Here is a 27,500-nt window from a genome sequence, read left to right as displayed (position 1 = left end):
AGTCTTGGTGATGTTAAGCAAGCCATAGTCTACCACAATCAACGTCTTAGTATTGCCAAAGAGTTAGGAGACCGGGCAGGAGAAGGAAGAGCCTATGGCAATCTCGGCATCGCTTATGACAGTCTTGGTGATGTTAAGCAAGCCATAGTCTACCACAAGCAAGATCTTAGTATTGCCAAAGAGTTAGGAGACCGGGCAGGAGAAGGAAGAGCCTATGGCAATTTCGGCATCGCTTATAAAAGTCTTGGTGATGTTAAGCAAGCCATAGTCTACGACAATCAACATCTTAGTATTGCCAAAGAGTTAGGAGACCGGGCAGGAGAAGGAGGAGCTTATGGCAATCTCGGCAATGCTTATCGAAGTCTTGGTGATGTTAAGCAAGCCATAGTCTACCACAATCAAGATCTTAGTATTGCCAAAGAGTTAGGAGACCGGGCAGGAGAAGGAAGAGCCTATGGCAATCTCGGCATCGCTTATCACAGTCTTGGTGATGTTAAGCAAGCCATAGTCTACCACAATCAAGATCTTAGTATTGCCAAAGAGTTAGGAGACCGGGCAGGAGAAGGAGGAGCTTATGCCAATCTCGGCAATGCTTATCAAAGTCTTGGTGATGTTAAGCAAGCCATAGTCTACCACAATCAACATCTTAGTATTGCCAAAGAATTAGGAGACCGGGCAGGAGAAGGAAAAGCCTATGGCAATCTCGGCAATGCTTATCAAAGTCTTGGTGATGTTAAGCAAGCCATAGTCTACCACAATCAAGATCTTAGTATTGCCAAAGAGGTAGGGAACCCAATAGGGCAGGCCAAGGCGTGTTATTGTATAGGTGTTGTTCATGAATTTTTGGACTCCTTGATGAAAGCTCTCAACTACTATCGTCTAAGCATTCATTATTTTGAAGAAACAAGGCGTCTTCTTCAGTCAGAGGATGCATGGAAGATTAGCTTTCGTGACACAAATGGGTTTGCGTACACTGCTCTGTGGACAGCACTCTTGAAGAATGGAGAGGTTGATGAGGCTTTGTATGCTGCTGAGCAAGGGAGAGCACAGGCTTTGGCAGATATTTTGAAGATGAAATACGGCATTGATGAGAAACCTACCTGCACGATGAAGGTAACTATGTCTTTCGTCATGAACGACCTACCTTCACAAACTGTTTTCACAGCACTTAAAGGGAACATGATCAGCTTCTGGTTGCTAAGAGAAGATATTGGGATAAATTTCAGACAAAGGAAAATCAAAGAAGGAAGTGCCTGCTCTTTGATGAAAAGTACTTTTAAAGAGATTAATGTGGGGACAGTTGTACGATGTGAGAATCGTTCACTTAATAGACAGCCCAGCAACTTCTCGAGCAGTGGGGAAGCTGTTGAACCAACCGTTCAGTCCTTGCAGCCGTTGTATGATGTCTTAGTAAGTCCTATTGCAGACTTGCTCGAGGGTGATGACTTGGTCTTTGTTCCTGATGGGCACTTTTGCCTGGCTCCTTTTCCTGCATTGAGTGACTCTGTCAGGATCCGTGCAATTCCCTCGCTGAGCACTTTAAAATTGATCGCCAGTTCACCTGACGACTTCCAAAGTAAGAATGAAGCGCTGCTTGTGGGCGATCCGTGCTTGAAGGAAGTCACTTATGGCACCGGTGAAGCCATGTATGCACAGCTGCCATGTGCGAAAAAAGAGGTGGATATGATTGGAGAACTTCTGCAGACCGTGCCTCTTACAGGAAAAGATGCAACCAAAGCTGACGTGCTGAAAAGAATGGAGTCAGTTGCTTTAATCCACATTGCTGCACATGGTGATGACAACTTTGGAGAAATTGCTTTGGCCCCAAACCCAGAACGCAAATCCCAGAACCCTGAAGAGGAAGATTACATGTTATCGCTGAGCGATGTTCACGCAGTTCGTCTACAGGCAAGACTGGTTGTGCTGAGTTGCTGTCATAGTGGCCAGGGAGAGCTAAAATCTGAGGGTATTGTGGGAATAGCCAGGGCTTTCCTGTGTGCTGGTACCCGGTCTGTTCTGGTGTCTCTCTGGGCAATTGACGACGAGGCGACCTTGATGTTCATGAAGAGTTTCTACCAACACTTGGCAGATAGAAAAAGTGCAAGTACAGCTCTTCACCATGCTATGAGATCTCTTCGGGAGACAAAGAATTATTCCGCCATAAAATACTGGGCGCCATTTGTGCTAATTGGTGATGATGTCACCTTTGAATTTGGGCAACCCGAACATGAAAAGAATGGTAAGTGTTATTTAAATATGACTGTAATGACTTAATCGCTGTACCTTGTACCTGTTTGTAATCAGGAAGTTGTCGAAAGGCGCAGGTACTTTCTTCACAGAGAAATGGTTTTAAAATCGGTTGCCAGTGTGGTTATTTTTACTCGAACTGCTTTGGCTAATACCTGAATTAAATAAATAATGTCTGCATTCACCGAGTCAGCTACTTCGGCCTTCCTGCAGATAGCTAGCTGTTTGAACCGTGTTAGGATGGACTGACAGTAAACCTGATCAGTCATTGCCAGTTGCTTATATCAAGTCAAGTGAGCTATTGATTTCCTTAAGTGTACATGTCAAAGTAAACTGAATAGGAATTGTTTCTATTAACTAAGCACAAACAGTTTCATGAATTAAGAAAATTGTTATATTATTTACTTGCAAATCAGAACGAATTCCTTATTGCCATTTAACCCACTACTTGTTTCTTTCTTCATTGTTTTTTCTTTTTTTTTTTTTTTTAGAAACGATGTCCAAAACGTGAAAAACCTACTTGGACTCTGAGACGTTGATATGTTATTTTCCTTTCTTCGACTATATGAGTTATTGAAAACAATTCGATCATTGATGCCTCAGTAGCAGTCAGACTAAAGATATCATGCCAATTATAGTTAAAGTACCATGAGATTTCAGTAGTATCAAGATACTGTCCAAATCCTTACATTTGTGCCTTGTTTTGTCAGCACCTGTACCAGGATTAGTTAATCACTTGATAGAAATCAGGGACTTGGCAAAACGATTTGTTTCCATGACTGAGGATCTAGCTGTCATGTTAATTTAGCCCTTCAAAAAACTTTAAAATAACTCCAAGCTTTTACGGTATGTTTCTCGGGTGACAGGCTGGTGACAAGTATACTCTTTAGCTTGCCATACCAACTTTCCATTTACAGAAATTGGTTAAGCTAAGCGAATACCTTCTTTAACAGGAATTTCTTAGAATGTCTACCATTAGATATCAGTTCGCTTCTGTTGTTCAGTGATGACATTTCGGGTTTTGTATATCGTCTTTTGTATCCGTTATTTTTGGCAGTTGCCTGATGATTGATCTGCAAGGAGCGCGAAAGTCTGAGTAGCAATAAGTGCCTTTGACCAAATAATCCAACTCTGCAAATCTACGTTGCTCTAGTTTACCTATTGAGCACTTTAATAGCTGACGAAACCTTCAATTCATTATATATATATACAAATGTAAGAAGGAAAGTATTACTAGTTACTCAAGTTTCACGCTCAAGGCGATCGTCTGATGATCGCCTTGAGCGTGAAACTCGAGTAACTAGTAACACTTTCCTTCTTACATTTGTATTTTTCTCTGCAAATTCTTGCATTGAGCACTCCAAAGATAAGTGAAGCAACTTCATCTTAGTCTATTCGTTTGTATATATATATATAAAACTAACTGCAGACAGTACTGTTTCGGCCTTCTGGGCCTCATCAGTGCAGTGCTGATGTCTAGGATTGAGGTTAAGCTATAAAGCCACCCCAGATGTCCCATGCATAAGGTACATCCAAGCCATGCCAGAGTGCTCAAACTAGCGAGCTAGTGAGCATGCGCATATATATATATATATATATATATATATATATATATATATATATATATATATTATTATTATTAATAATATTATTATTATCAGACAAAAGTTGAAATTTGATTTCTGTTCTCATGCAGATGGTCCCAGCTAAACGATAGATCACCAAAACGGCAATTTAACAGTATCGCACATGTGACTCATTTACCTTTAGTTCTTAGACGATAAAATTGGAACACCCAGTTGCTTGATTTAATGATCTGGAGATGTAACAAATATCTTGCTAAGCTTGTTTTCTCAGGCAGTGCTGTAAGTTACGGCTGCCTATTTTTTAAGTTCAGTCTGTTTACGTCTCTAAGTGCAGACGTCGAACTAGAGAAAAGGTGGCCGTAAACGTTAGGTCTATTTCCGTAATGTTCTTTTTAAACATTCAATGTTCAAGGAGTCATCCAATTTATTACCTACAATAAGCGCCAAAAGTGTTGAGACACTTTTCCCTGTTAAGGAATCTTGGACAATCCCCTCCCCCTAAATCTTTTCCTCTAACCCTCTCTCCCCCTAACAATGTTGTTTTCTTTTCGCCAACACTTCCTTTATCTGTTACCAACATTGAAGGGGGCAGGTGGGGGAGAGGGAGGAGTATGAGTGGAAAATGTAATGTTAAAGTGATCTTACCCGGGGGGGGGGGGGGGATACTCGATGTATCCTTGGTTGGGGAGGTGCGGCGCGGCCCCTCATACCCTGACCCTGTTTAAGACAAATAGCGCTGATTTTCTTACCCATTTTAAGACAGAATTCTGATTTTTGATACCCTGTTTAAGACATTTAACCCAGTTTAAGACAAAAATTGATAAATCGATACCCTGATTAAGACAAAAAATTATAAATTCGATACCCTGTTCAAGACTAAAATCCCGAAAAACATACCCTGGCTGGCCGCACGTCCCCATTAAGCCCTTATAAGGGAGTACCTGATATGATATGTATCAATTCTAATTCTTTTAATTTGGAGCCAGAGCCACAAACCACAATCCCATAGAGGACACTTGGGATTACAGTCTTAAAATACAGAGTTTTTGACTTTGGTATTGAATGACACACAAATTGATTTAATATGCTGAGACAAAGACAGTTTGTCATTGATGGTAACCCCAAGACACGCAGTAGAGGATATGTACCGAATAAAATCCTCACCCAACTTTAGAGGTTTTAAAGGACCAATGAAGGGACTAATGCTCAAAATCATTGCCTTCGTCTTTTTGCGGTCTTTCTAGTTCAGTGTCTCAGCTACTTTTGTCGCTTATTGTAGTTTTGACCATATATGAGGTCCTTCGTATCTTAGAGAATGCTTTTCATAGTTAACAGGAAGGATTTTTAGCTGACTTCCTTTAAGTTCACAGTATTTCAGTGGGTTTGTTTTGATGTTGCAATATATCTTGGTAAATATCCAGTTTCAATTCTGTTGTCCGAAGTCCACAGTCCCCATTCCGTGATCCAATGATACGGTTAACTGCTATCGTGGATATTTGTTTACATTTAAAACTATTGTTAACAGCATTGATTCCAATCAAAACCAGAAAAAAAGATGCTATGCAAGTCTCTACGATGACATTTACAAGTATTTAATACTTTTTCTTAACAATACTAGAAGGATTGTAAAATTACGATATCTGTTACAGAGTCATACCATAACCAGATATTGCATTGTGTGCAACAAAAACACAAAAACTTGTTTCCAGTCACACACACAATTCTTTAATACATATTTCCCCGTTAATCGGTCACATAGTTTTCCATGGTTTAGTGGCCATTGCGATTGCCTCTGAAGGAAGAGATACAGAGTTCGGTTCAATCCCACTTAAACTGCCTTCTGCAAGACAGAGAAATCTTACGCATGCGCAATCCGGGTGCGACCTGAAAAAAAAAACACAAATGGAGAAAAACAGTTTAAAGTCCAAAAATGGAGTCGAAAACATATACTTAATATATACTAAGGGGGCTGGGGGTTATTATACATAAATACAATCCCTGTGACTTTAAAATGCTTGTGAGGCAAAACCATTATGCAAAAACCTGGTAAAACCATACATATTTAAAAAGAGCATATGGAAATTTTCCTTTTTGTCTGTACAACCTCTTACCCCCGTTTAAACTGTTTGACTTTCTTTTCTTTCACACCACAGATTTCTTTTGATAGGACAGATCTGTTGGACCTCACTGTCCCACATGCGAGAGTTTTTCTCCTCAAGTACCTCAAATAATGTGACTGACGCATAGTAATAATTGTCCATGAAGACATAATTTCCCTTGTTCAAGAATGGTTCAATTATAGACATTACCACTTAAATCTCTCTCCACGATATTTCCTTCCTTACCAGTATAAATCTTGCTGTTTAAAAAATAGCCACTACTGAATTCTGCAAGTCTAAAGGCTTTATTCAAAATCTTCCTCGCTTGATTGGAAGGAACTGCCTGAAGTGCACTTTTCTTGTGAACTTGATCAAAGCTTCATGTATGGTTAGCTGCCTCTGAGGCCTATACACTTGCTGAAATCTAGGTATTATTATTGTTCACTTATTGTAATCAGCAGAGCCAGCCGTGGGTGCCTGGATGTTACCTACAAAATGTAGGTAACGCAAAATCTGAAGGAATCTATCCCTGGGCATTATACTAGCGAAAAAGGGAGAGCTTAATAGCAGGATCTGTGCTCCAATAAGAGCTAAGGTTTGGTTTAGTGACCCATGTTCAGTTACAGGAACTAACCCAAGCTTTTATTTCATCGGTCGTGACCGGATACCACAGAGAAGATTCGTGATGGTCCCTCTTCTGTTCTGCATATAAATTAGTTTGTTCTACTAGCAATTTCGATACCTCCACCGTGAAGAATCATCAAAAGAAATCCAGGCATGATCGAAAGTTTTCAGAATTAAGATTTATTCCAATCGGTCATCTTCGTGAAATAATTCTACTAAAAGTCTCCTCTGACCAGTCTTGTACCTCTACTTCCATTTCCTCCTCCGTGCCCTCGTCAGATGTCGATTCATCTGATTCTTCATGGTCGAATCCCGACTCATCAGAGTAAAATTCGTTCTCAGAGATTGGGTGTTAAACAAAATTTCATCTTCATCAACGAACAGGATATTTAAAACACTTGGATCATTCCTTGATTCGGAATCCGACGAAGTATTATTTTTAGCTGCCGCCATTTCAAAATCACTCTCCAACACGCTTTTCTAATTGAAAACCTCGAAATGTTTGTGAAAAATGGCCAACTCGACGATAATTCAGAGGGATGCTGTATGTATGCCCTACCAAAATGAACTAGTGGTTTCCAGGCCTCAAAACGTGTGATCAAGAGAGAGCGAAGTGGGACTGTTTAACAAATCGAAAGAGGGTTTGCCTTGTAATTGTCTGTAGTCTTGTCGACAACGATATTCGTCATCACAGGGGTCAAAGTTGGTGTGGACTCACGAAGCGGTGAGACCGCAACGGGTGAGTCCACAACAAATTCTGACCACTGTGATGACGAATATCGTTGTCGATAACAGCAGACAACGCTGAACCCCTTTTGATTTGTTTTTTATCACAATATCCAACGCCAAAGAAAGTGTTTATTTCAGAGCGTGACCAAAATCATGACTCAAAGAAAGAGCAAGCGTTGTCTATAACTTTCTCGCAATATGAATGGTTTATTTACCAAAATGAGCGTTCCTGTTTGGCTATTAAATTGCGTGAAAAATTGACGCAAGCAGCGTTGTCTAGACGCTCATGGACAACGGCAAATTAGCCAATAAGACTGCGAGATTACAAGCAGTTGTGGTAAAAATTTATTTGGACATATGTGTCCAGCTACCCGGGTGGGGAGGTGGGTAATCCCATATGAAACAGATGGGGATGCTCGTCGGAAATTTTGAATTTAACCCCTAAAGGAGACCATCTGGGCGTGGCTTAAGCAATTTTTGATCCCTAAAAGAGACAAAATCATCGAACGCTTTTATCTAAAAGTAGTTTTTAAAAGCATTGTCATAAATCTCAAGTTCTTCAATTCAATTCTGTGTGAGTTCGTGAACCCCTAAACGAGACCTTGGCGGCTTAAAATATTGGCGCTTTGCCCGGAACACCCTAAGCGAGACCAAAATCCAAAACTTACACCCCTAAGGGAGACGACGAGCATCCCCCGGGTCCAGCTAGTATGTTAATTAATAGTGTTAAAAATAGGGATATCGAAGTCACTGTTTCTTAGTGAATATCTGATCCCCTTTCGACTTCTGGAAAGGAGCAGAACGCTATCATAGAAGTTTCAATTTAGGACATGGTTGCGAGAAGAGATTGTTTTTTTCCCAACCCTTCATCTTCGCTTCCAAACCATTGTCGAACGCACGTCTTCAGGATTCTGGTTTCCGTTTTCTATACGCCCGCGGGGGAGGCTAGGCTGCTGCAGCTACAAATGTAGCCCCGCCTTTTGCGGGAAACCAAGGGTTCTGAGAACGAGATTGTTCAATGATGGCGAACGAAGCGGGAGAGGTTTTGTCGGAAATGGTGTTTTCTACTTTGAATCATTCCTCATCACGGAATCACTTGAACTTCTCCCGTTGCTTTCGACAATGGACTGAAATTTGGAGAACCCTTCTGCGTTCTGCTGTTTTGTCAGCTGGAAAGAGCTGCGTCCCCTTCTCAAAATATCTCAGCATTATTAACTGCAATGGTTTCTGGTATTCGTGTATGCTAACTCTTCAAATACTAATAAATGCAAGTAAATGTGAATTCCATTCGTGGAGTTGTTTGGCCCAAGAAGACACCGTGGGGAAGGACACGGTAAAAGACGTTGCCTAAGAACAGAGGGAGCGATTTTAGAAAACCAAACCTCTTCTACGAGCTTACTATACATGTATCGTCCTCCGACCAAGAATTGAATAAGCATCACTGTCATACGTTAGATGAACAAATCCAAGGAAGTTGAACTATGCAAAATCATATCAAACCCGAAAAATTGGACAACGGCATCGCGCACCATGCCATGCATCGTCGTAAGGATTGTTTAACTGTAACTATTCTTCGGAAAGAAAGTTTTCATTGGTCAGAGATTGCCAGAACACATCTTTCCAGAGGACAAGTCTTCTCTCTCCAGGTAGGTTCTTATCAAAGTTCCGAAAATATTGACATGAAAGTAACGAAGCCAAACGTAGTTACTAAAACATACATCTGGTGCACGATTTAGGGGAAAAATTGGGGCGCTTACTTTTTGTGAGGCATCACAAATCACAAAATCACTCCGCTGACCGAACTCTATGAGGGCCCGTTCTGGTCAAAATTATCCTCATATATTTTTCCCATTACATAAATAATAAATATGTGTTTGCAGTTATTTTTATGGTATGTCATCAATAATTATATCTACTACTAGAATTATTTATACGTGTACGAATTAATGTTATGTATCCTATAATTATTTACATGTATATGTTGTTTGAATTATTTTTTCTGTGTTTGGTTATTTTTTTCTGACCATGAATTAATTTTTCCTCTGCATGAATTTATGAGCAAATCCCGTAGGCCTTTGCACATTGTTAGCGGATCCCATTATCCATTGCGTTTCAACATGGCTGCCCAAACTAGTCGCACAAGTGTTATTCGAGTAAGAAATGAGCGAGGTTTTCGCAATTTTCTACATAATTTGAAGGCAGTTTTCCATCTCTTTTTGACCCCTGGTAACGAACAACTAAGAACTGACGCTCTAAGGGACGCAAGGCGATACCTTCTAGATGCTAAAGGGACTTCATCTCTGCTGTTGAATGACTTAACTAGAGCTGACCCAAACCCAACAGGGCTACCTGCAAATGCTATACAGGCACCACTGCGGGATTTAAGGGAATCCGTTACTCAGCTTCTGTATATTCTGTCAGTTGAGATAGAAAAGAGGGAGCAAGAGTCAGCTTCTACATGGATGCAGCCTACTCTGCTGGTGTGACATCAACACAGCTTGGACCTGGATGAAGACGTTATGACATCTCTAAGGATCAGCTAGAACACTTGCGATCTCTTTTTTTCGTGGCAAAAAAAAGCAGATATGCTCCAGGTGAGTGTTTCTACTATTCAAAGAAGGTGCAAGGAGTTTGGGCTTGGTGACAAGTTTGAAAGTTATTCAGATATAACAGATGATGAACTGGATGAGATTTACATGAGTATAACAGGTAACTCAAATGAAGGTCCCCTCACCCCTAATATTGAAAGGAGGCGGTTCATTGGTGCATTGAGAAGCCGGGGCTTAGGTATTCAAAGATGGAGAGTCAGCGATTGTTTACGTCGCGTTGACCCTGTTGGCACTGCTTTGCGGTGGTGGATGACCATCCATCGCAGGAAATATTTTGTTCCAACACCTAACAGCCTTTGGCATATTGACTCTTGGCGCAAACTAATAGGATACAAACTGATAACTCATGTCTGTATCGATGGCAAAACAAGATTGTTAATATATGTTTCCTGCTGTAACAACAACAAGGCTGATACAGTCCTGTCTTTGTTCCAGAAAGGAGTGGAACAGTGGGGACTAACATCTCATGTGCGATGTGACTATGGCATGGAATACTTTTATGTTGGCCAATACATGATAGACCACCATGGAGAAGGTAGAGGAAGCATCCTTACTGGATCCTCAGTACACAACTCCAGAGTTGAGAGAGCTCATCGGGACATTTACTCTGGGGTGCTGGCTTTTTATGTACGCATTTTTGAAGCAATGGAAGATGAGGGCATTCTTGACATATTGGATACTGTCCATTTATACAGTCTTTATTATGTCTTTATTCCCAGGATCAATAGATTTTTGGATGAGTTTCTCCAACAAATGAACAATCACCCAGTTTCAAGTGAAAACAACCAGTCACCCTTACAAATGTGGGAAAAGGGTACAAGTAACAATGTGTGTTGGACAACATGCATTCTGGCAACACAGCACTGTCACCAGCAGAAATTGATGATTTTGGATTAGATCCAGAGGGTTTAAATATTGTCTGTTGATCAGGAAGATTATCAGGTCAATGTTTCTCCACCATCAATAGAGGTTTCTGATGATCACTTAACCCAAATGCCAAGTCCATTACAGAATGATGAGAATAGTGGTGTTAACATCTTTAAACAGTACATGGAGCTACTTAATTCTTTTTTTAGTTAAACCTTTGTTAAACCTTGAAATTAGGAGACAATGAAAGTCTGGAAAGAAGAGAACAAGACAAGTTAAGCATGCAATGTATTAGTGATGTAGTATTCCCCATTATGTAATCTACCTTTTGACAGCTTTGTTTTGCTAGTGTTTTACACTTTGGTTGATAGATGCAGTGTAACAAAAAGGCCAAATTTCTTGGGTTATTTTTGTTTCTATTAGAGCTCTGGATTCCTTTCAATTGTTGAAAAGCACTTCTGAGTGTCTTTAGTTTTGTCCCTATTACAGTACTAACAATATAGTTCTATTAATTATTTCTGTTAATATTTGTTCCAGAACTTTGGTAGTGAATTACAGCACAGTTATTAAATTTGAGCTGTGAATTCCCCCACTAATTAATTTGGTTTGAGAAGCGGTGTACAACACAATAGATCCCCCCCCCCCCCCCCACCCCAACACACACACACATAAAAAAAAAAGAACTCTTGAGGTTTGTCAGAAACAACATTGTTTGATGTATTAATTTTATCAGGTACCATATCAGTGGTATCACCATCTTGGAAATTAATTTTCACTTCCCTTCTCCCTTAATTCCTACCTCCTGTACACTCCCGTACGAAACGAGCAGATCTGCAGCAGATCTGCAACAGATCTGTTTTGACAAAAACAGATCATCTGCAGACTAATTTATCGTCTGCAGAGTCTGTTTTCAGTCTACTGCAGACGCTGAGCTTGAATACACTTCGCGATGTTAAGACTGCAGACGAAAAACAGACTAACAACAGATCTGCAGATTATCTGCAGCGTCTGCAGATGATCTGCAACACGTTGAAGCCCAAAAACCGGATCAATAGATCATCATTGTATCGTGACTTCGGTATAAACCTTAGTTGGATCAGTCGTTACTGGTGTGTTTTGAGATAAATAAAATAGTTCGATTGTACAGATAAAACGGTAGTCGAAAATTTAAAATGCGTTAGTATAAAGAGGCTTATAAATGGTCAGCTTACATACAACGTGTTAGTAAATCAAATGTTACGTCGCTTGAACACTTAAATGAAAGGATAAATACTCTTTCGACCTTAATTTATCCTTATTATATAGCAATTAGGCACCCATACCTGACACATTCTTTCAATAGAATTTAAGAGCAGTACTGCAGGGTGCATTGGTGTTAAATTCTCAGTTCCAAACGCTCAGGGAAAAACATTTGATCGATCGACATATGAGTGTTGATAGAACAACTATACGAAAGTTGAAGTCAACACGTGAATGAATCATAAAAAGTGCAATAAGATGGTTAAATTACTGTACTGTGATTATTTTTCTTGCCTACATCATGAGATGTTTTTCTTATCAGTTGTCGTGATTGACGTGAAGGTCATGCCGACGCTGAAATCGAAAACACTCCGGCGCTCCTCAGATCTGATCACTTTTCTGGACATTCAATAAGCTACGGACCCATGAGCACTAAAAGGCCGTTTACACGACAGAAAAATTTGGGGCCGGACTCGTCAAAAAAGCGGTACGGACCCATAAATTTTATAAAGAAACACAGGAGTTTTCACTGGGCCATAGGCGCCTATGGCCCTGCAGAAACTCCAGTGTTCCTTTACAAAAGTTATGAGTCCGTACCGCTTTTTTGACCGGTCCGGAACCAAATTTTTCTGTCGTGTAAACGGCCTTAATTAAGGAAGTTTCCCTTCAACTTGTCAGTAAAAACGTTGCGTGATAGCGGTAAAAACGCTTGTGGTATAAACACGATAATCAAGGAGTGACTGAGTTCCGAGGGTCAACGTCACATTTTCTGCCTATATAAGGAACCTTGGACTGGGGGAGCTGTCACTCGTACTCGGTTTATTCGAGACCTCGACCCGTTAACATCGTAGACCAAGGATCACGGCTAGCGACTTGCAGATGATTTTAGACGAAGACAAGGGTAAAAAAATGCTTGGATCTACTGCAGCAAAACGAGTGAGGGTGAGTACAACGGTCATTTACTTAGCCTGCGTAGCATGGCGGTTTTGTCGAGCCGGGCGGTTTTTCTGCCCTCGTCCGCCTTTATGACTTAGCAACCAAAACCGCTTATGCTACGCAGGCTATCATTGACTAAGAATGCTTGAGCCGAATTATATTTTTGTCAAGTTATTCATTTTACTTCACCGTTTTGTGCCTTGTCTGAAAACCTTTTTGCTTTTGCTTTTTTATTGTAGTTAACTGTTGAGATACCGGAGCATCAAGAGGATGATATTCTCTGTCTTCTTAGGCAGCAAGAAAACTGTAAAGTTGTTTCCATAAGACCAGTACAATCTGGAGAAGGTAAATGCTATTTATCACGATTTTCCTTCATGTTTTGTTACATTTTATTTCGTCTTTTAATTTACCTACCCGTATCCTCTTCGCACTGTGTGCGCGAGGGAGTTTTCTTTAATTCTTTGGTAAAGGATTCCAGTTACCTTCCGAAAAGCGCGCCACCTTTGCAACGAATATCACTTTGAAACTTGATGCCCTTTAGTCTGAGGTTATGTCATCCTTGATCCTGTTTCCGGCAAAATCTAATTACTCATTCATTTTATCGCATGTATGGAGGTTTTCCCATCGGAATATATATAAATTGACTACTATAGCAATACCGTAAATGTACACTGAGTCTGATGCTCAGAGACTGGACAAAATGCCTATACAGAACATCGCACTTCTAGCAGCAAGAATTAAAAAAAAAAACACAGCAGATTCCTAATACAGTATTTCCACTGTGGTTGCACAATTCTGCCAGTTTCTTGCTGTTCGTCCATAAGAAAAAAATGTTTCCATCATTTATTTCCAGGCCGCAAACGTTTTGCCGTGCCGCAAGAAGATGGTCCTACGCCACCAACACCCTGTTCGTCTCTTCCCAAGAAATAAGACGTCGGGCGAACTCGCGCCTCCCGCAGAACAGCCACCTACCTACAGCTGAATCTGGAAGAATCGAAAAACATGAAATCGCTGTTCGGACTTGTAATTTCTGCCTGCAGACGCCGTGTATCAGTGTTGCGATGCGGCGAGGATAACGAATCACACCAAACACCGCAAAAATTACAAGTGGTTCTGGAGAACTCTGAAAGACTGTGGGCAGTATCTAGTTTACTCGATCTCGTTTCTGTAAATAACCTGCCAAGCAAACCAAAAAAAAAAAAAAGCATGCAAAGCCTAGCCTGCTAGCAAGTTCCCTCGTTGCTCGCAGTCTACGCGAGGCTTAGATTCTTGAAAGCAGTGGTTGCTACTCGAGGGTTTTTTTAATTCATTTGGAATGCGTTGAAAATGTCACGCTAAGAAAATACTTTAAATTCCTGCTGGTGATATTATTTTGCGTATCTATCAGCATTAATCGTTTACTTTTGATGAATAACAGACCGAATTCCTCTCTCTGTCTTTTAAATAAACGTTGTTTGATTGGTGCATTTTGTGGGCTTTTTTTAAACCGGATAGGCTGATTTCGTCTGCAGAGCGTCTGCAAATTTGCAGACTTGTTGCAGATCATCCCTGCAGACGCTCTGCAGACATTCTGCAGATATTCTGCAGACATTCTGCAGACATTCTGCAGATGATCTGCAGATAATCTGTAGATCATCTGTAGATTGTCTGCAGATCTGCTACAGATGTGCCAGCAGATCTGTAGCAGACTATAAACAGATCTGCTCGTTCCGTACGGGAGCTACTAATCCCGGGGTTCCTGAACCCACCACATTGACTAGACACAATTAGTTTTTATTCTAAACTTTATTTTACTTTTTGAAACAAATACTCCTTCTAACGCCAAGCGATTCATGGTTTACAATTGCTTTATTTTTCTCCCTAGGTCTTTTACTGTAAAAGCAGATTTTCAAAGAATTCAGAAGCAAACCATACATTTTGTATTTCAATTCTGATGAGTTTGCACAATCATGATGATGAGTGTCCGCAGTATCTCAAAGCATTGTTTTCTCGTAGGTCTGTTGACTATTCCATGAGAGAAACTGCTACCCACGTCTTATTATTCAACACATTGTGACAATGTCCAAATATGGTCATCGCGCGCTCAATATTCGTCGTGGGTACTCAGTAGATATCTTGCAATATCATATATGTAATTTTGTGTGTCACAGAGAAAAATGATAGTTTTTCCAGCTTTTTTCCAATAAAATGTGCAGGAAATTGTGCTTTGTCATCAATGTATTTAATAAAACAATTATCCTGCTCAATCTTGCGGAATATCTCCTACGGCCTTGTCGGCTACATGTAAGTATCAGGTGATATTCCGCGCGATTTCGCAGAATTATTGTTACCGGTACATGTAATTATACGTGTAGCTTAAATTCTGTGGTTGTACTGCTGTTAAAGTATTAAAGTTATGGAACTTGTTGCAAGACAAAGTGAGAGCCATTGCGTCTTTGCATGACTTTATCTGAGCAATTTAACAACACACTAGATTACATGTAATTACTGTAATTAATTATATCATATAGGTTTAATCTTATTTCTAGTTAATGCATGTCATTGTTCATTCTATTTTAGGATTGTATTTGTTTCTCAGAGGAGAGCATGCAAGGGATTTATGCCTCCCATCCCATACGGGCCATTAGGAAGCATGCCACTGAACTCTTCTTATGCTTTTTGCCTTTTTGTTTATGAAAATATAGAATGATAATATTATAGTGGTGTGTAACACTCACAGGCACCGGTTGCTGCTTAAAAGCTGTTTCTTTGGAACCTTTAATTATTATTTTTGTAAGCCAGTGCTCTGTGAGTTCTCATGTTCTATGACTATATATCACTTACAGCTCTACAGTAAAATTATTTTATATTTGTAGTGTCATCTTATAGTCCATCAAACCTTTTCCCTGTATTTTTGGCATTTGCACGTTGAGTCCATCCCATGTTAAACTGCACTGTTCAAGTAAAAAGGATTTCAGACCTGCGTGGTCCCGCTGATTTGTATTATAAAAGTCTAACACTTACGGTAATAACTTTTCGTTATACTTGGCCATGATGGTATCAACATATTGCAGTAGGTAACATGATGATAACGTATTCCTGGAGAGTTGTAGATGTGGTTAAAGGCTGCAGAGCTACATTGAATGCATAGCCAATATCTCCTTTCCCTTTGGGCGGTCAGTGGTCATGGTTAAAATCTTAATAAAGCGTTGGATCTGACCTAAAAATTCAGATCCAACACTTCATTAAGATTTTAATCTACTTTCTCCTACATCTCCTTTTATAAGCAATGTGCCATAATTTTAAGGAGCATTTTCTAAGGTGCAACGTATTCCTCTTGGCAGTTCTGAAGCTCAAACTCATTTTCATGTTTGCTACAATGTCAGGTTCCTAGAGGCAAGGGCTGTGAAGAGAAGAATTACACTGTATTTATCACACTGGCCCCACAAAGAGCAGTAAAAAACACACTGCACCTGAGAGATTGTTGACACAGGGGTGTATTGTGGCCCACTGCGGCTGTTAGCAACTGACCAGAGGTCTTTGCAAGAACAAAATTATGCTGTAAGAACATTGTAAATCAGTACGTATACTGTCCTGATTTTTTGAGTCCCCAGGGCACTTTTTTCAATTTGGGATTCTAGGAGGCATATTATCAGCATGCTTGTTTAAGAGTATTACTTTAATTTGTACAATAAAATTAGTCTCAATGTATCAGTTTTAATTTGTTTTCAAAAAAGTGTGTAATGGAATCAACCAAGAGTGGCCCTGCCAATAAGTTCATACTGACTTTTATTATGGAAAATCATGCAGTTAAACACAGAGGAGTGCTTGGCTTTGGCTCACCTGTCAACAACTTGCAACATTTTTTCCTTATAGAAGCTTCAGCTTGACGGTCCTATTTGAGGATACTATTTTCTGTTACCTTGTAAATTTTGCAATTTTTCTCTGTTACATGTATTTTCATTTCTGAACTCAAGGCAATTGCAAGGTCACTCTTAATACAATACAGTATTCCTTTATTAAAGAGGATAACACCTATTAATTACTATAAAAGTATTCTTCCTAGTGGCCCTCACTCTTAGCTTATGCAAATAATATTTGTAACAGGGAATACCATCTGTGACTTGTTGACTGGTGAATACAGACAATGGGTAATTTCAGCCGAGAAGCCTGCCTATCATATTGCTGCAACTGTTGAAATGTGCTCAACAAAGACCTTTTTTATGTATTGCCGTTGTACTTTTCTTTGTCATCAAACATTGCACACACATTCTCCATTTATAATATTATCAAATCATGTAAAACAGAGCTTTGCTTACTATAATAGCCATTACAAGCTTCATTGTAAAATTTGCAAAAAAAATATGTTCACCCACTTGGCATTATTTTGCACACTTTTCTCCACAAATCTAGTATTTTACCTGTCAATACCTCATGAAAGACTGATCTACTCAAATGTCCCCATCTTAAAAAAAATAGCTTTCAAATTACATCGCTTCTTTTTCGTTCTCCGGTGAGTGTCATGCGAGGGGCAAGAAATCACTTCTCTACCAACCAAGCAGACGCTGCAGAGTTCTGGTGTAGAAGACCTTACCAGTTTTGATCAATGAACTATGAGGTTGTTGTCATCTAGATTGGGCATTATTTCACCCCGTCCAAATCAGTTTCATCCGAGATCTGGAAAACTTTAATGTTTGATGTCAATTAGAAGATGAAGGACAAGGTGCTGGGACAGTGATTTCTTGCTCCTTGCATGACACTCACCAGAGAATGAAAAAAGAGTCAATGTTTGGAAGCCACAGTGTTGGTCACATAAATTATAGTGGTAACATTTTGCTGGTACGACGCTTGAATCACAGAGGGGGGGGGGGGGGGTGGAGTAGGGGTGGACAAATTTCTTTCTGTATTACATCTTACATTGCAGTTGGCCATTATGTTGTTGCACTATAATGTTCTCTCAGCCTTGGACATAGAATTTATATTGAGATTTGGATATACATGTAAATATGGAAACTCGAAAAAAACATCCATTTCTTTGACATTTTGATCCTGTTTAACAAGCATAGTACTTACTCAATTCAAATTAACGCATTAAATCATATCAAACATAAAAAAAAAAATACAACAAAAAAAAAAAAATTAAAAGGTAATTTCGTATCGACGAGAAATTCAAATGAAATCCTCTACTTGCCGACGTGAAGGGGTTGAACCTACTCTAGGGCTCTTTTGGGTTTGTAATATTTTTTACATTATTTTTCCTATGTTTGGTTTCAGCATTTTGGATGTTAAGGTATAATTATTCTATCTCACTGTCACGTGACCTGAGATTCCATGAGATATGCGCTGCGTATGTACCGATCACTTGATGCGTTTTATCAAGAGAAAATGAGGGGACAGAGAAGGAAGCTCCCGGTCCAGCCCTTGGGATATGTGATGTCCACGAAAGTTATTTTTAGACTTGCGGAAGACTTCCCAGACGTCCGCATGCAGGCTAACCTCGGTCCGATGTTTGAAAGAAAATATGTATTCATCAGCCTTTCACGTGCGCCATCATTTTCTCTTTTCACTAAGAACCTGAGAGCGAGGCAAGACTGCATGCGGACGTCTTAGAAGACAGACTTCCGCTAGAACAAAGGCTACCGCTCGTCTAAAAATAACTTTCGTAGACATAACATATCCCGGCCAACGCCTTGAGCCTCCCTCTCTGTCCCCTCATTTTCTCTTGGTTTTATTCATGGTCGCCTGTTGCCTTCCGTAAGTCTCCGTTTCTTTGATGTTTTTAAAGTTAAGTTTCTTTTTCTTCTAGCACTCACAGTGTACTGTGTTTCTTTTCTGTGGTAGTGGAGCTACCTTATCCACTATTTCTTAATTTTGGAATGGGCGACGAAGAAATGACAACACAGGCTCGTAGAGCATGGGAAAGCTGAAAATGAGCTCGAAGAAATGCAACTTACAATGTCTGATAAATCTAAGCAGAGGTCGTCGAAGACCAAAGTTCCTAGTCAGGAGGTAAGCGGAGAGAACCAGCCAAAATGATTCATGTGGAAGAGAACCAGTTGACATGGTCAAGTCGTTTGCTGAATCCATTTCGGCAAACTTCACAGTTCTTGCCGAGAGCATGACTAACAGAGAGACTAACAGCTTGGAGAGGATTTAAACGTGATGAATGATAACATTATGTCTCTCGTTCACTGGCCTGAAGGTGAGCTTTCTGAAGATATATCAGAACAGGTTGACGTTAACGAAGTTAGCGAAGGTTCTGAGAAGCATCCGAACGATGGGAAAAATGCTGACATGTCAGCTACAGGCCAAGCAGAGCCTCCAAGTAAAAAGAAAAGAGCTGATGAGTAAGCTGCGGAGGAAGGAAATTCTACTTCTACTCCGAACAAATTTCTTTTTAGCCTTGAGAAGAAGGCAAATACGCAGGAAGCTACAGGCCCGAAGATAAATGATACCTTGGCTTCTCAGGTAACGGCCATTATGCAGCAAAAGCCCGAAGAAGAAAGTGAGAAAAATTTATTTCAGGAAATTCTCAGATCTGAGAACTGTCCGGGCCTGTCAAAAGTAGCTGTTAATCGGGTTATTTGGGATCAAGTTTCCGCTGAGGCCAGAACAAGCGATGTGAAAATGAAACGAGTTCAGAATGCGTTGGTTAAAGGAACTACAATTGTAGCTTTAATAGCAGATCTTGTCTTGAAGAGCTCTGAAGACAAGGACAACATAGATACCACTGCTTTGTTGGACAAACTAGGGAAGGTAACCGAAGACTCGTTCTGTTGCTTAGGATAAGTCAAGTGGGAATTGGTTCAGAGACGCCGGGAGGCATTGAAGCCTCAAATTTCCAAACATTATGCTCATTTGTGTGCTCAAAAAGTCAAGTTTACTGAAATCAAAGATATCGCGGATGACAATAAGTTACCCATGAGCTGTTGGATAAAAACAAATCTTGGCACAGACCCTCCCACGCAAACAGAGGCTCTGGTAGGGGTCGTGCAGGTTTTCAAAGGTCCACCTTTCAAGGACGAGGTTCAACCAACCATCCTTTTTTAAGAACATCCAACCAATCCCGCACGACAACCTACAGCAGGCCAAAGCACAACCAGGAAACATTCAAGAACTAATTCAGGAGTCTCCGGTAAATACAGTTCAATGTAAACCTATAACTACAAAGGTTGCTGGTAGAATTCAGCACTTTTTTCAGGCTTGGAAGCACATGACTTCAGATAAAGTCATTTTAGGTATGGTCAAGGGTTTCCATGTAACATTCACATATGACCAGTTTCCATTGCAACTGAGGCCCCCTCAGTCAATTAAGTTTACTGATTGGGAATCTAGCGTTATGGATCAGGAAATTAATACATTACTTCAAAAGGGTGTAATTGAGTAAGCTAATCATTCTCAAGGTGAATTTTTGTCTAATGTGTTCCTCAAACCTAAGAAAGATGGGAGCTTTAGAATGATTGCAAACCTCAGAAATTTAAACTTGCATGTTGAATACAATAAATTCCAGATGGATACTCTGCAGTCCATATTGAAGTTAGTCCTGGTTGTTATATGGCAACAATTGATTTAAAAGATGCATACTATTCAGTTCTGGTAGCAAAGGAACATCGTTAATATCATTCTTCGTTTCATTTGGAGGAGTAAACTCTACCAATGTACTTGTTTTCGTAATGGGCTTTCATCTGCCCCACGCCTATTCACCAAGCTAATAAAACCTTGTTATGCGCATCTAAGGTGTCAAGGGCATATTGTGTCTGGTTGCATTGATGACACTTATCTTCAGCAATAGTTAGTCAATGATGCCCTTAACTCTCTTAATGCTTGCAAGATTTTATTTTCTAGTCTGGGTTTGCTGATTCATCCTGAAAAGTCTTTGCTCATTCCCAGTCAAAGAGCGACTGTTTTGAGATTTATCATTATTTCTCTTGAAATGACTATTTCCCTTACAACTGAAAACAAGACAAGTTTGTTAGAGCTCTGTCACAAAACTATGCAGAGTGACCAGATTACAATACGAGACCTAGCCTGACTTATTGGGAAATTAGTATCCAGTTTCCCCGGTGTGCCGTATGGCCCTCTTTTCTATAGTGATTTAGAAATGGCCAGAACTCCAGGCTCTTAAACTAAAAAGAGGCAATTATGATGCAAACATAGTCCTTTCTGATGACATAAAGTCAGAATAACAATGGTGTGTCGATAATCTGGAGACAGCTACTTCTCCAATTTCAAATGGCAATCCTGATATAGTGATTGATACTGATGCCTCTCTTATTGGCTGGGGGGGGGGGGGGGGGGGGAGGCTGTTTATAATGCAGTTACAGCACAGGGTACAGTGTAGTTTTACACCATCAGATGTTTGCTATGCCGAAGGAAACATTGATGCGCTTGAACTTTTAGCAATTAAATATGGTATCCAATCCTTTGCTTCAATCATCAAGAATAGGCATACATGTATCTGTAGTACGTTGTGATAATTCAACAGCAGTATCTTATATTTCCAATATGGGAGGTACTCACTCTAGGCTCTGCAATGCAATTGCAAAAGAAATATGGTTGTGGACCATGACTCAAGGTATGTGGATAACCATCACCCATATTACTGGCAAATTAAATAAGGAGGCAGACTTTCAAGAAATGTTAATGACAGAACAGAGTGGTCATTAGATCCCAGTACTTTTGAATTAATTACAAAGAAACTGGGAGAGCCGGAGTTTGATCTTTTTGCCTCTTATTCTAATGCCAAAGTTGCTTGTTACTATTCATGGAAGCCTGACCCAGGGGCTGCTCTTGTAGATGCCTTTACTCTCAGTTGAAATGGGCCACTGACTTATTGTTTTCCACCTTTCAGTTTGCTAGGCAGATGCCTGCAGAAGATTGCTATGGATCAAGCAGAATGTATTGTTCTAATTCGGAATTGGCCAACACAACCTTACTATTCCAGAGTCATGGAAATGTTGGTCAGTCTACCTCTAGTTCTTCCAAGTCGACCACAGTTACTTCAGCTTCTACACGATCCTCGCCGTCGGCATCCACTGTTCCCAAGGCTTCAACTGCTGGCATGCAAATTATCAGGAAATCCCTTGCGAGCAAAAACATTTTAGGACACTCTGCCGAGATCATCCTCGCATCTTGGCGCTCAGGAACACAGAAGCAGTATAAAACCTTTATCAACACGTGGCTTAACTACTGTTGTGAAACAGACCTTGATTCACTTCATCCCTCTGTAGCAGATGTCATTCTGTTTTTGACAGCATTGTTTGAAAAGGATCTCAGCTTTAGCTCACTGAACGCTGCAAGGAGTGCACTATCTACTATTATCACTGTTGATGGTATGTCCATCGGACGCCACCCTCTTGTAGTGCGGTTTCTGAAGGGTGTCTATAATCTACGACCACCAGTACCAAGATGTAAGGAAGTGTGGGATGTATCTACTGTGTTGAGATTTTTGAAGACATTGTCACCATTAGCATTGTTGAGTTTGAAGAACCTTAGCCTTAAATTGGTTATGCTTCTTAGCTTGGTCACTGCTCAGAGAGGACGAACTATACATCTGTTGAATATTAGTCTTATGTCTACTTATGACTCAAGTATTGCGTTTAGATTCAAGCATTCTAATCCAAGGACACAAGTAAAACCTCTGTTTCTTAAGGCCTATACTCTTGATGAAAGTTTGTGTTTTTTCTACTTTAAAAGAGTACCTTGAAGTTCACAGAACCAAGACACTTCATGTTACTGGTTCTCGACTCTTGATCAGTTTTCAGAAACCTCATAAAGCTGTATCGCGAGACACCATAAGTAGGTGGATAAGAACTGTTTGTCATGCAAATGTCTGGAATTAATTTAGATGTTTATAAAGCACATACAGCTGTAGTACCAGGGCAGCTTCAGTGTCTGCTGCCCATAGGGCACAGGTTGCTATTCAAGAGATTCTGAGCAAAGCTGGGTGGTCATCTGCTCAAACTTTTGCCATTTATTATGACAAGAATTTGGACACTTCAGAGTAGTGCCTCTCAGTTTCGGGAAGCTATTTTGATTCTGTAATGCTTCCTTTTGAGGACCTTGTAATAAATGGTTTGAAATCTATCTATTGTGTTTGTTATTTGCCATTTGGCATATACTTTTGTTTTCCCTGATGTGCCAACTCTGGCTTTGAAGTCTCATGGAATCTCAGGTCACATGACAGTGAGGTAGAATTTAAAATTGAACAACACTTACCTGGAAGTGGAAGTTCGGTGATAGTTCTACCGATCTTCGGAGTGACCATGAGATTACATGCCCATCCCTCCCTTCCCAGAGGGGAAGTCGAACCTGCATTGAGGTTTTAGGTTTTAGGCAGGTGGCACATCAGGCATTGGAAGATGATCGGTACATGCGCAGCGCATATCTCGTGTAATCTCATGGTCACTCTACAGATTGGTGGAATTATCATCGAACTTCCACTTCCGGATAAGTGTCGTTCAAATTTAAATTAACCACTTAGCCTTTTAATATGAAATCTTACGTATGTATTTAGTATAGTTAAGTTGTATGGAGGTGACCTTTCTTGAAGGTTACATACATAAAAAGTGTTCGACACTAACTCTTGCCCGATTGCCCTGGGCAAGCGAAATATATGCATGGGCAAGTAAAACAACTAAGACTTGCCCGATAGGGCAACAAGAATTTTTTTTGTTCTACTAATATTTTGCGGAACAATTTGATTTGCAACGAAGAAAGTGACAAGTAATGCGACATGGTTACCGCAAACTCAATAGGACAAAATAGCAACATTGCATCTCTTTGCTGCCATTTCTTTTTCTGTTAAAAATATATTGGTAAAAACCTGGAAACAGACTGGAAAAAGGAATATGTTCGTGGCCGGCATCATTCTCTGTGCGAAAAGAATGTTTATTATAATGGAAAAGACTTTATTAGAGTGTAATGTAAAGTGCTAGTTTTTACCCCATATGAACCATGTGAGCGTTAGCCCTACTAATGGAAATGGCCCCACACAAGGACAGCTAGAGAAAAACTCTGACCAGGGTGGGAATTGAACCCACGACCTTCGGGTTAGATCACCACTGCTCTGCCGACTGAGCTACAAGGTCAGACAGGAGCAGGCCGTGGGAACTGAAAAAGTTAATGTCACGGCAATGAACATGTACAAGTACAAGGAAGGGTTACGAGTATTCAAACGTTGGCCGTGTAGCACTTACATTTCAACAGACTTAACTGATTACAGTGTAATGTGAAGTCCTAGTTTGTACCCCATATGAACCATGTGAGAGTTAGCCCTACTAATTAAAATGGGCCCACGCAAGGACAGAGAAAAACTCTGGAACCCTGAGTCTTCCCACGGCCAAATACGCTACTCATATTGAAATTCTACCTTTTTCCATGCAATTTCAACCAGTTTTGACAGGCTTTAAGAGCATACTATTGTACAAATGGCATTTAATTCAAAACCAGGCTAATCTCAGAGAGTTATTCAAGGAATCTCCCTTGATCTCTTATAGAAAAGGAAAATGGCTTGTCAAAGCAAAACTGTGAAGGGTACTAGAACACCATGGGCACACAGCAGGAGTCACGCTGGTCTGTCAAACCCATTTTACACACATTTTACATAAAATGGACATTTTTGCAAGCCTCCTTTGAGATTTAATGGGCGACAGGTCTTTGGAAGGTGGGCAACCGAAAAAAAGTCATTGGCAACCAAAAAAAATAAAAACTCTGGTTGCCCAAAGGGCAAATTAGTCAGAAAGTAATTGTCAAACACTGCATAAAACTTCCTTTGAACTGCTTTACGAGTAGTTACCCATGAACTGCAATGACCACTCGCATAATTATCAAAAATAATCATTTCCCAAACAGGTCTGCTCTGCCCAGAAATTCATATTTGTGGTGAACATTCAGCAGTTGATGTTGTCCAGAGATTAGTAGCCTCTTGCAATGATGAAATTGAAGTAAAATACTAAATAGTCACTCAGAGAAATATGAATCCACCAACGTCAGCTATGCATTTGTCTGAGCCCTCCCGTTGGAGGAGCCTCTCTGGGAGATTGCAGAGATCCTTCACCCTCCAAATCAAGGAGTGGATTCACTCTACCAATAATAACTACTGTAATAGTATTATTTCTCCAAGGATGGCACCTTGTGCACTTCCCAAAAACTAGCAACTCAGAGACTGATCTTCAGCTGATGGATAGTGGTGATTTATCTTTAATCAGAATGGAATTAATTTAAGGATTTCACAAACACCACCATTTTGCTGTTACTGCGCACCAGTCGTATTTGTTTTTTTTTTTTTTTAATTGCATGACAGGTTTGTCATTACGAAAGACTCTCTCCTCTAGAAATCAGACAGTATCACAGTCTTGGTATACTAGGAAACAAAGTGCTCCACTAATATGGGGGCTACAATGAAATAAAATCTTTTTTTTTTTTTTCAATGAGAAGGGAAAACTATTATTATTTTTCTTCCTATGTCCTTGATTTACATATAATTATATTTTTAAATTTTTCTACCTAAAGGCTTTGATTGTAGAGAAAGAGGTTTTGGATCTTTAAAGTTTTGCTATTATTATAATTGTAACTTGCTTCAAGGATGAGCGATACACTTTGACAATGGAAGACCTGACACCAGTGCTTAGTGAATATGGTATACCCTAACTGTCAGAAGCCAACTTATTTTGTGTGAGAATTTGCAAGAAATGTAAATAACAATTCTTCGCAAAACGTAATATCTATCTTTGTAAACAGACATCAATAAAACGTAATAATGAAATAAAGCAATAGAGAAATGATCCTCGCAATTGCCTTAGTTTATTGACTGTGACACCTAAAAAATTTCAGGTTCTTCTAATGGAATTCGAACCCATGATGTAAGGGATGTCGGTGCAATGCTCTACCAGGTCAATTTGTTAGGCTCATGTGTTCCCGTGAGAGGAATCATTAAAAGAAATGTATATTAGCTATTTGAAGTGCAGGCTTCAGAGACAAAAAAGAGAAATGATCATCCTTGCACTTATTTGCAGTACAATGCTTAAATTGTCCAGATACCGGTAAGTGCGTGTGAGGATCATTTCTCCATTTAGTTCAGATATGTTGTTTGCTAAAATTTCCCAGCCCCATCTGACTCATCAATCCTTTAAAAATCTTTACTGATCTTTGCATAGATTTTTGCCATTATCACAATGACTGGTTAATTATTTTCTACCCAACAAACAGTTTTTCATGAAAGGGAGAAGTAATTTTTGCACTTATCTGAGCGGTTGAAGCAATAATTTTTTATTGTCTCTTATAATATATATCAGACTTATAAAAACCTCAGCTAGCTTCTACTCGACTCGAACCCATAACTTTTGCAATGTGATGTACTGCTCAACCAACTGAGCTATGAGGCCACTCAGGTATGTATTATTATTTGAAGTGTGTGTTATAAATGAAACTAGGAAGAAGTGATCCTCTCACTTATTGTCTCTTTTCCGAAGTGACCTGCCCCTTACTTTTGTTTCAATTATGGTAAAACAATATGACATCCAAGCCTAACCTGCACTTTACACACTCTGCCAACACAGTCTAACTCTGAGAGATTCTGTTGCCATCAGGAACATTGGATAGGAAAGCTAAACGTGCCAAGAATAGGAGTGAGGTATTTTCCAGTCCCTGTGATTCCCAGCAAAGACAGTTTAAAAGGTCTGACTGAAAATGAATACAAGACAGTCAAAAGAAGAGAAAAGTTTCTTTTCATGTACTTGTTTTTTTTTGTTTTTTTTTTCGTTTTTTTTTATAAGTAAAGAGAGAGCAGGTCACTTAAGAAAACAGACAATAAGTGAGAGGAACACTTCTCTCTTCTTCTCCTAGTTTCATTTATAACAGACACTTCAAATAATAATAATACATGTACATTTCCATGTCATTGTTTTACCATAACTGAAACAACCCAAACCTTTGTAAAAATGCTAACCTTCGGCTTAAACATTATCTAAAGCATAGTGTTTGAGCCTAATGCTAGCATTAGTAAAGGCTAACCTTCGGCTTAAACATTATCTAAAGCATAGTGTTTGAGCCTAATGCTAGCATTAGTAAAGGCTTGGGTTGTTTCAGCTCTCATGATGAAACAATGACCTGCAACCTGCAGTTTACACCCTCCACTGTGTTGGTTGCTCTGATTTTTTATTAAAATGGAATATGAATTATAAATGCAATAATGCCAGTTGAAGAAAGGAGTGGTAATTGTGTCGCATAAACAAAAACTTGAAACAACCCAGGATTTCAAGGAATGAGAAACAAGAAAGGACCCCTTCTTTCCCTCACCCCCCCCCACTTCTTCCTCCAAGGGCCTGATGTTAAGCAGACGGTTGTTTATAATGCACCCACTCGAGCCTAATCAGCTCAATGCCAAGCTTAGCTTTTCTCAAGGAAATGAAAAGATTGAGTTCTTTAATGTCATGTGGTAGTTTTTGACAGTGGTCAGCTGCCAGTGTTGACAGCATTGTTTTTCCAATATTAGTCCTGAATCGTGCTTTATAGAAGTTGCTTTTTAAAGCATATCTAGTGTTGTATGTGTGAACATCACTAGCATAGAGAAAACAATTAATAAT

General features: G+C 39.8%; 2 protein-coding genes and 1 long non-coding RNA gene across 4 annotated transcripts in view; all 3 read left to right on the top strand.

Annotated features, from left to right (window-relative positions):
- The window catches only part of LOC138042126 (tetratricopeptide repeat protein 28-like), a 26,246-nt gene extending 23,311 nt beyond the window's left edge, over positions 1-2,935 (top strand). For both annotated transcript variants that reach the window (XM_068887908.1, XM_068887909.1), the window contains 2 exons: positions 1-2,239; positions 2,739-2,935. The exon at positions 1-2,239 is cut by the window's left edge and continues 635 nt beyond it. In XM_068887908.1, coding sequence (XP_068744009.1) covers positions 1-2,239; positions 2,739-2,758 — 2,259 coding nt within the window. In that variant the 3' untranslated portion in view covers positions 2,759-2,935. The remainder of the gene's footprint in view (positions 2,240-2,738) is intronic.
- LOC138039829 (major facilitator superfamily domain-containing protein 12-like) overlaps positions 1-27,500 on the top strand; it is a 151,782-nt gene that overhangs the window by 77,119 nt on the left and 47,163 nt on the right. The gene's annotated exons all lie outside the window — the stretch shown is intronic.
- LOC138042172 (uncharacterized) lies at positions 11,550-14,399 on the top strand. The gene is made up of 3 exons (XR_011130946.1): positions 11,550-12,942; positions 13,176-13,281; positions 13,790-14,399. It is a non-coding gene; the product is annotated as an uncharacterized lncRNA (long non-coding RNA).

The sequence above is a fragment of the Montipora capricornis genome, chromosome 3 (genome assembly GCF_036669925.1).
Source record: "Montipora capricornis isolate CH-2021 chromosome 3, ASM3666992v2, whole genome shotgun sequence".
In the NCBI taxonomy this organism is placed as follows: Eukaryota; Metazoa; Cnidaria; class Anthozoa; order Scleractinia; family Acroporidae; genus Montipora; species Montipora capricornis.
Note: the sequence above shows the minus strand (reverse complement) of the source record. Positions and strands in the feature narration are given on the sequence as shown.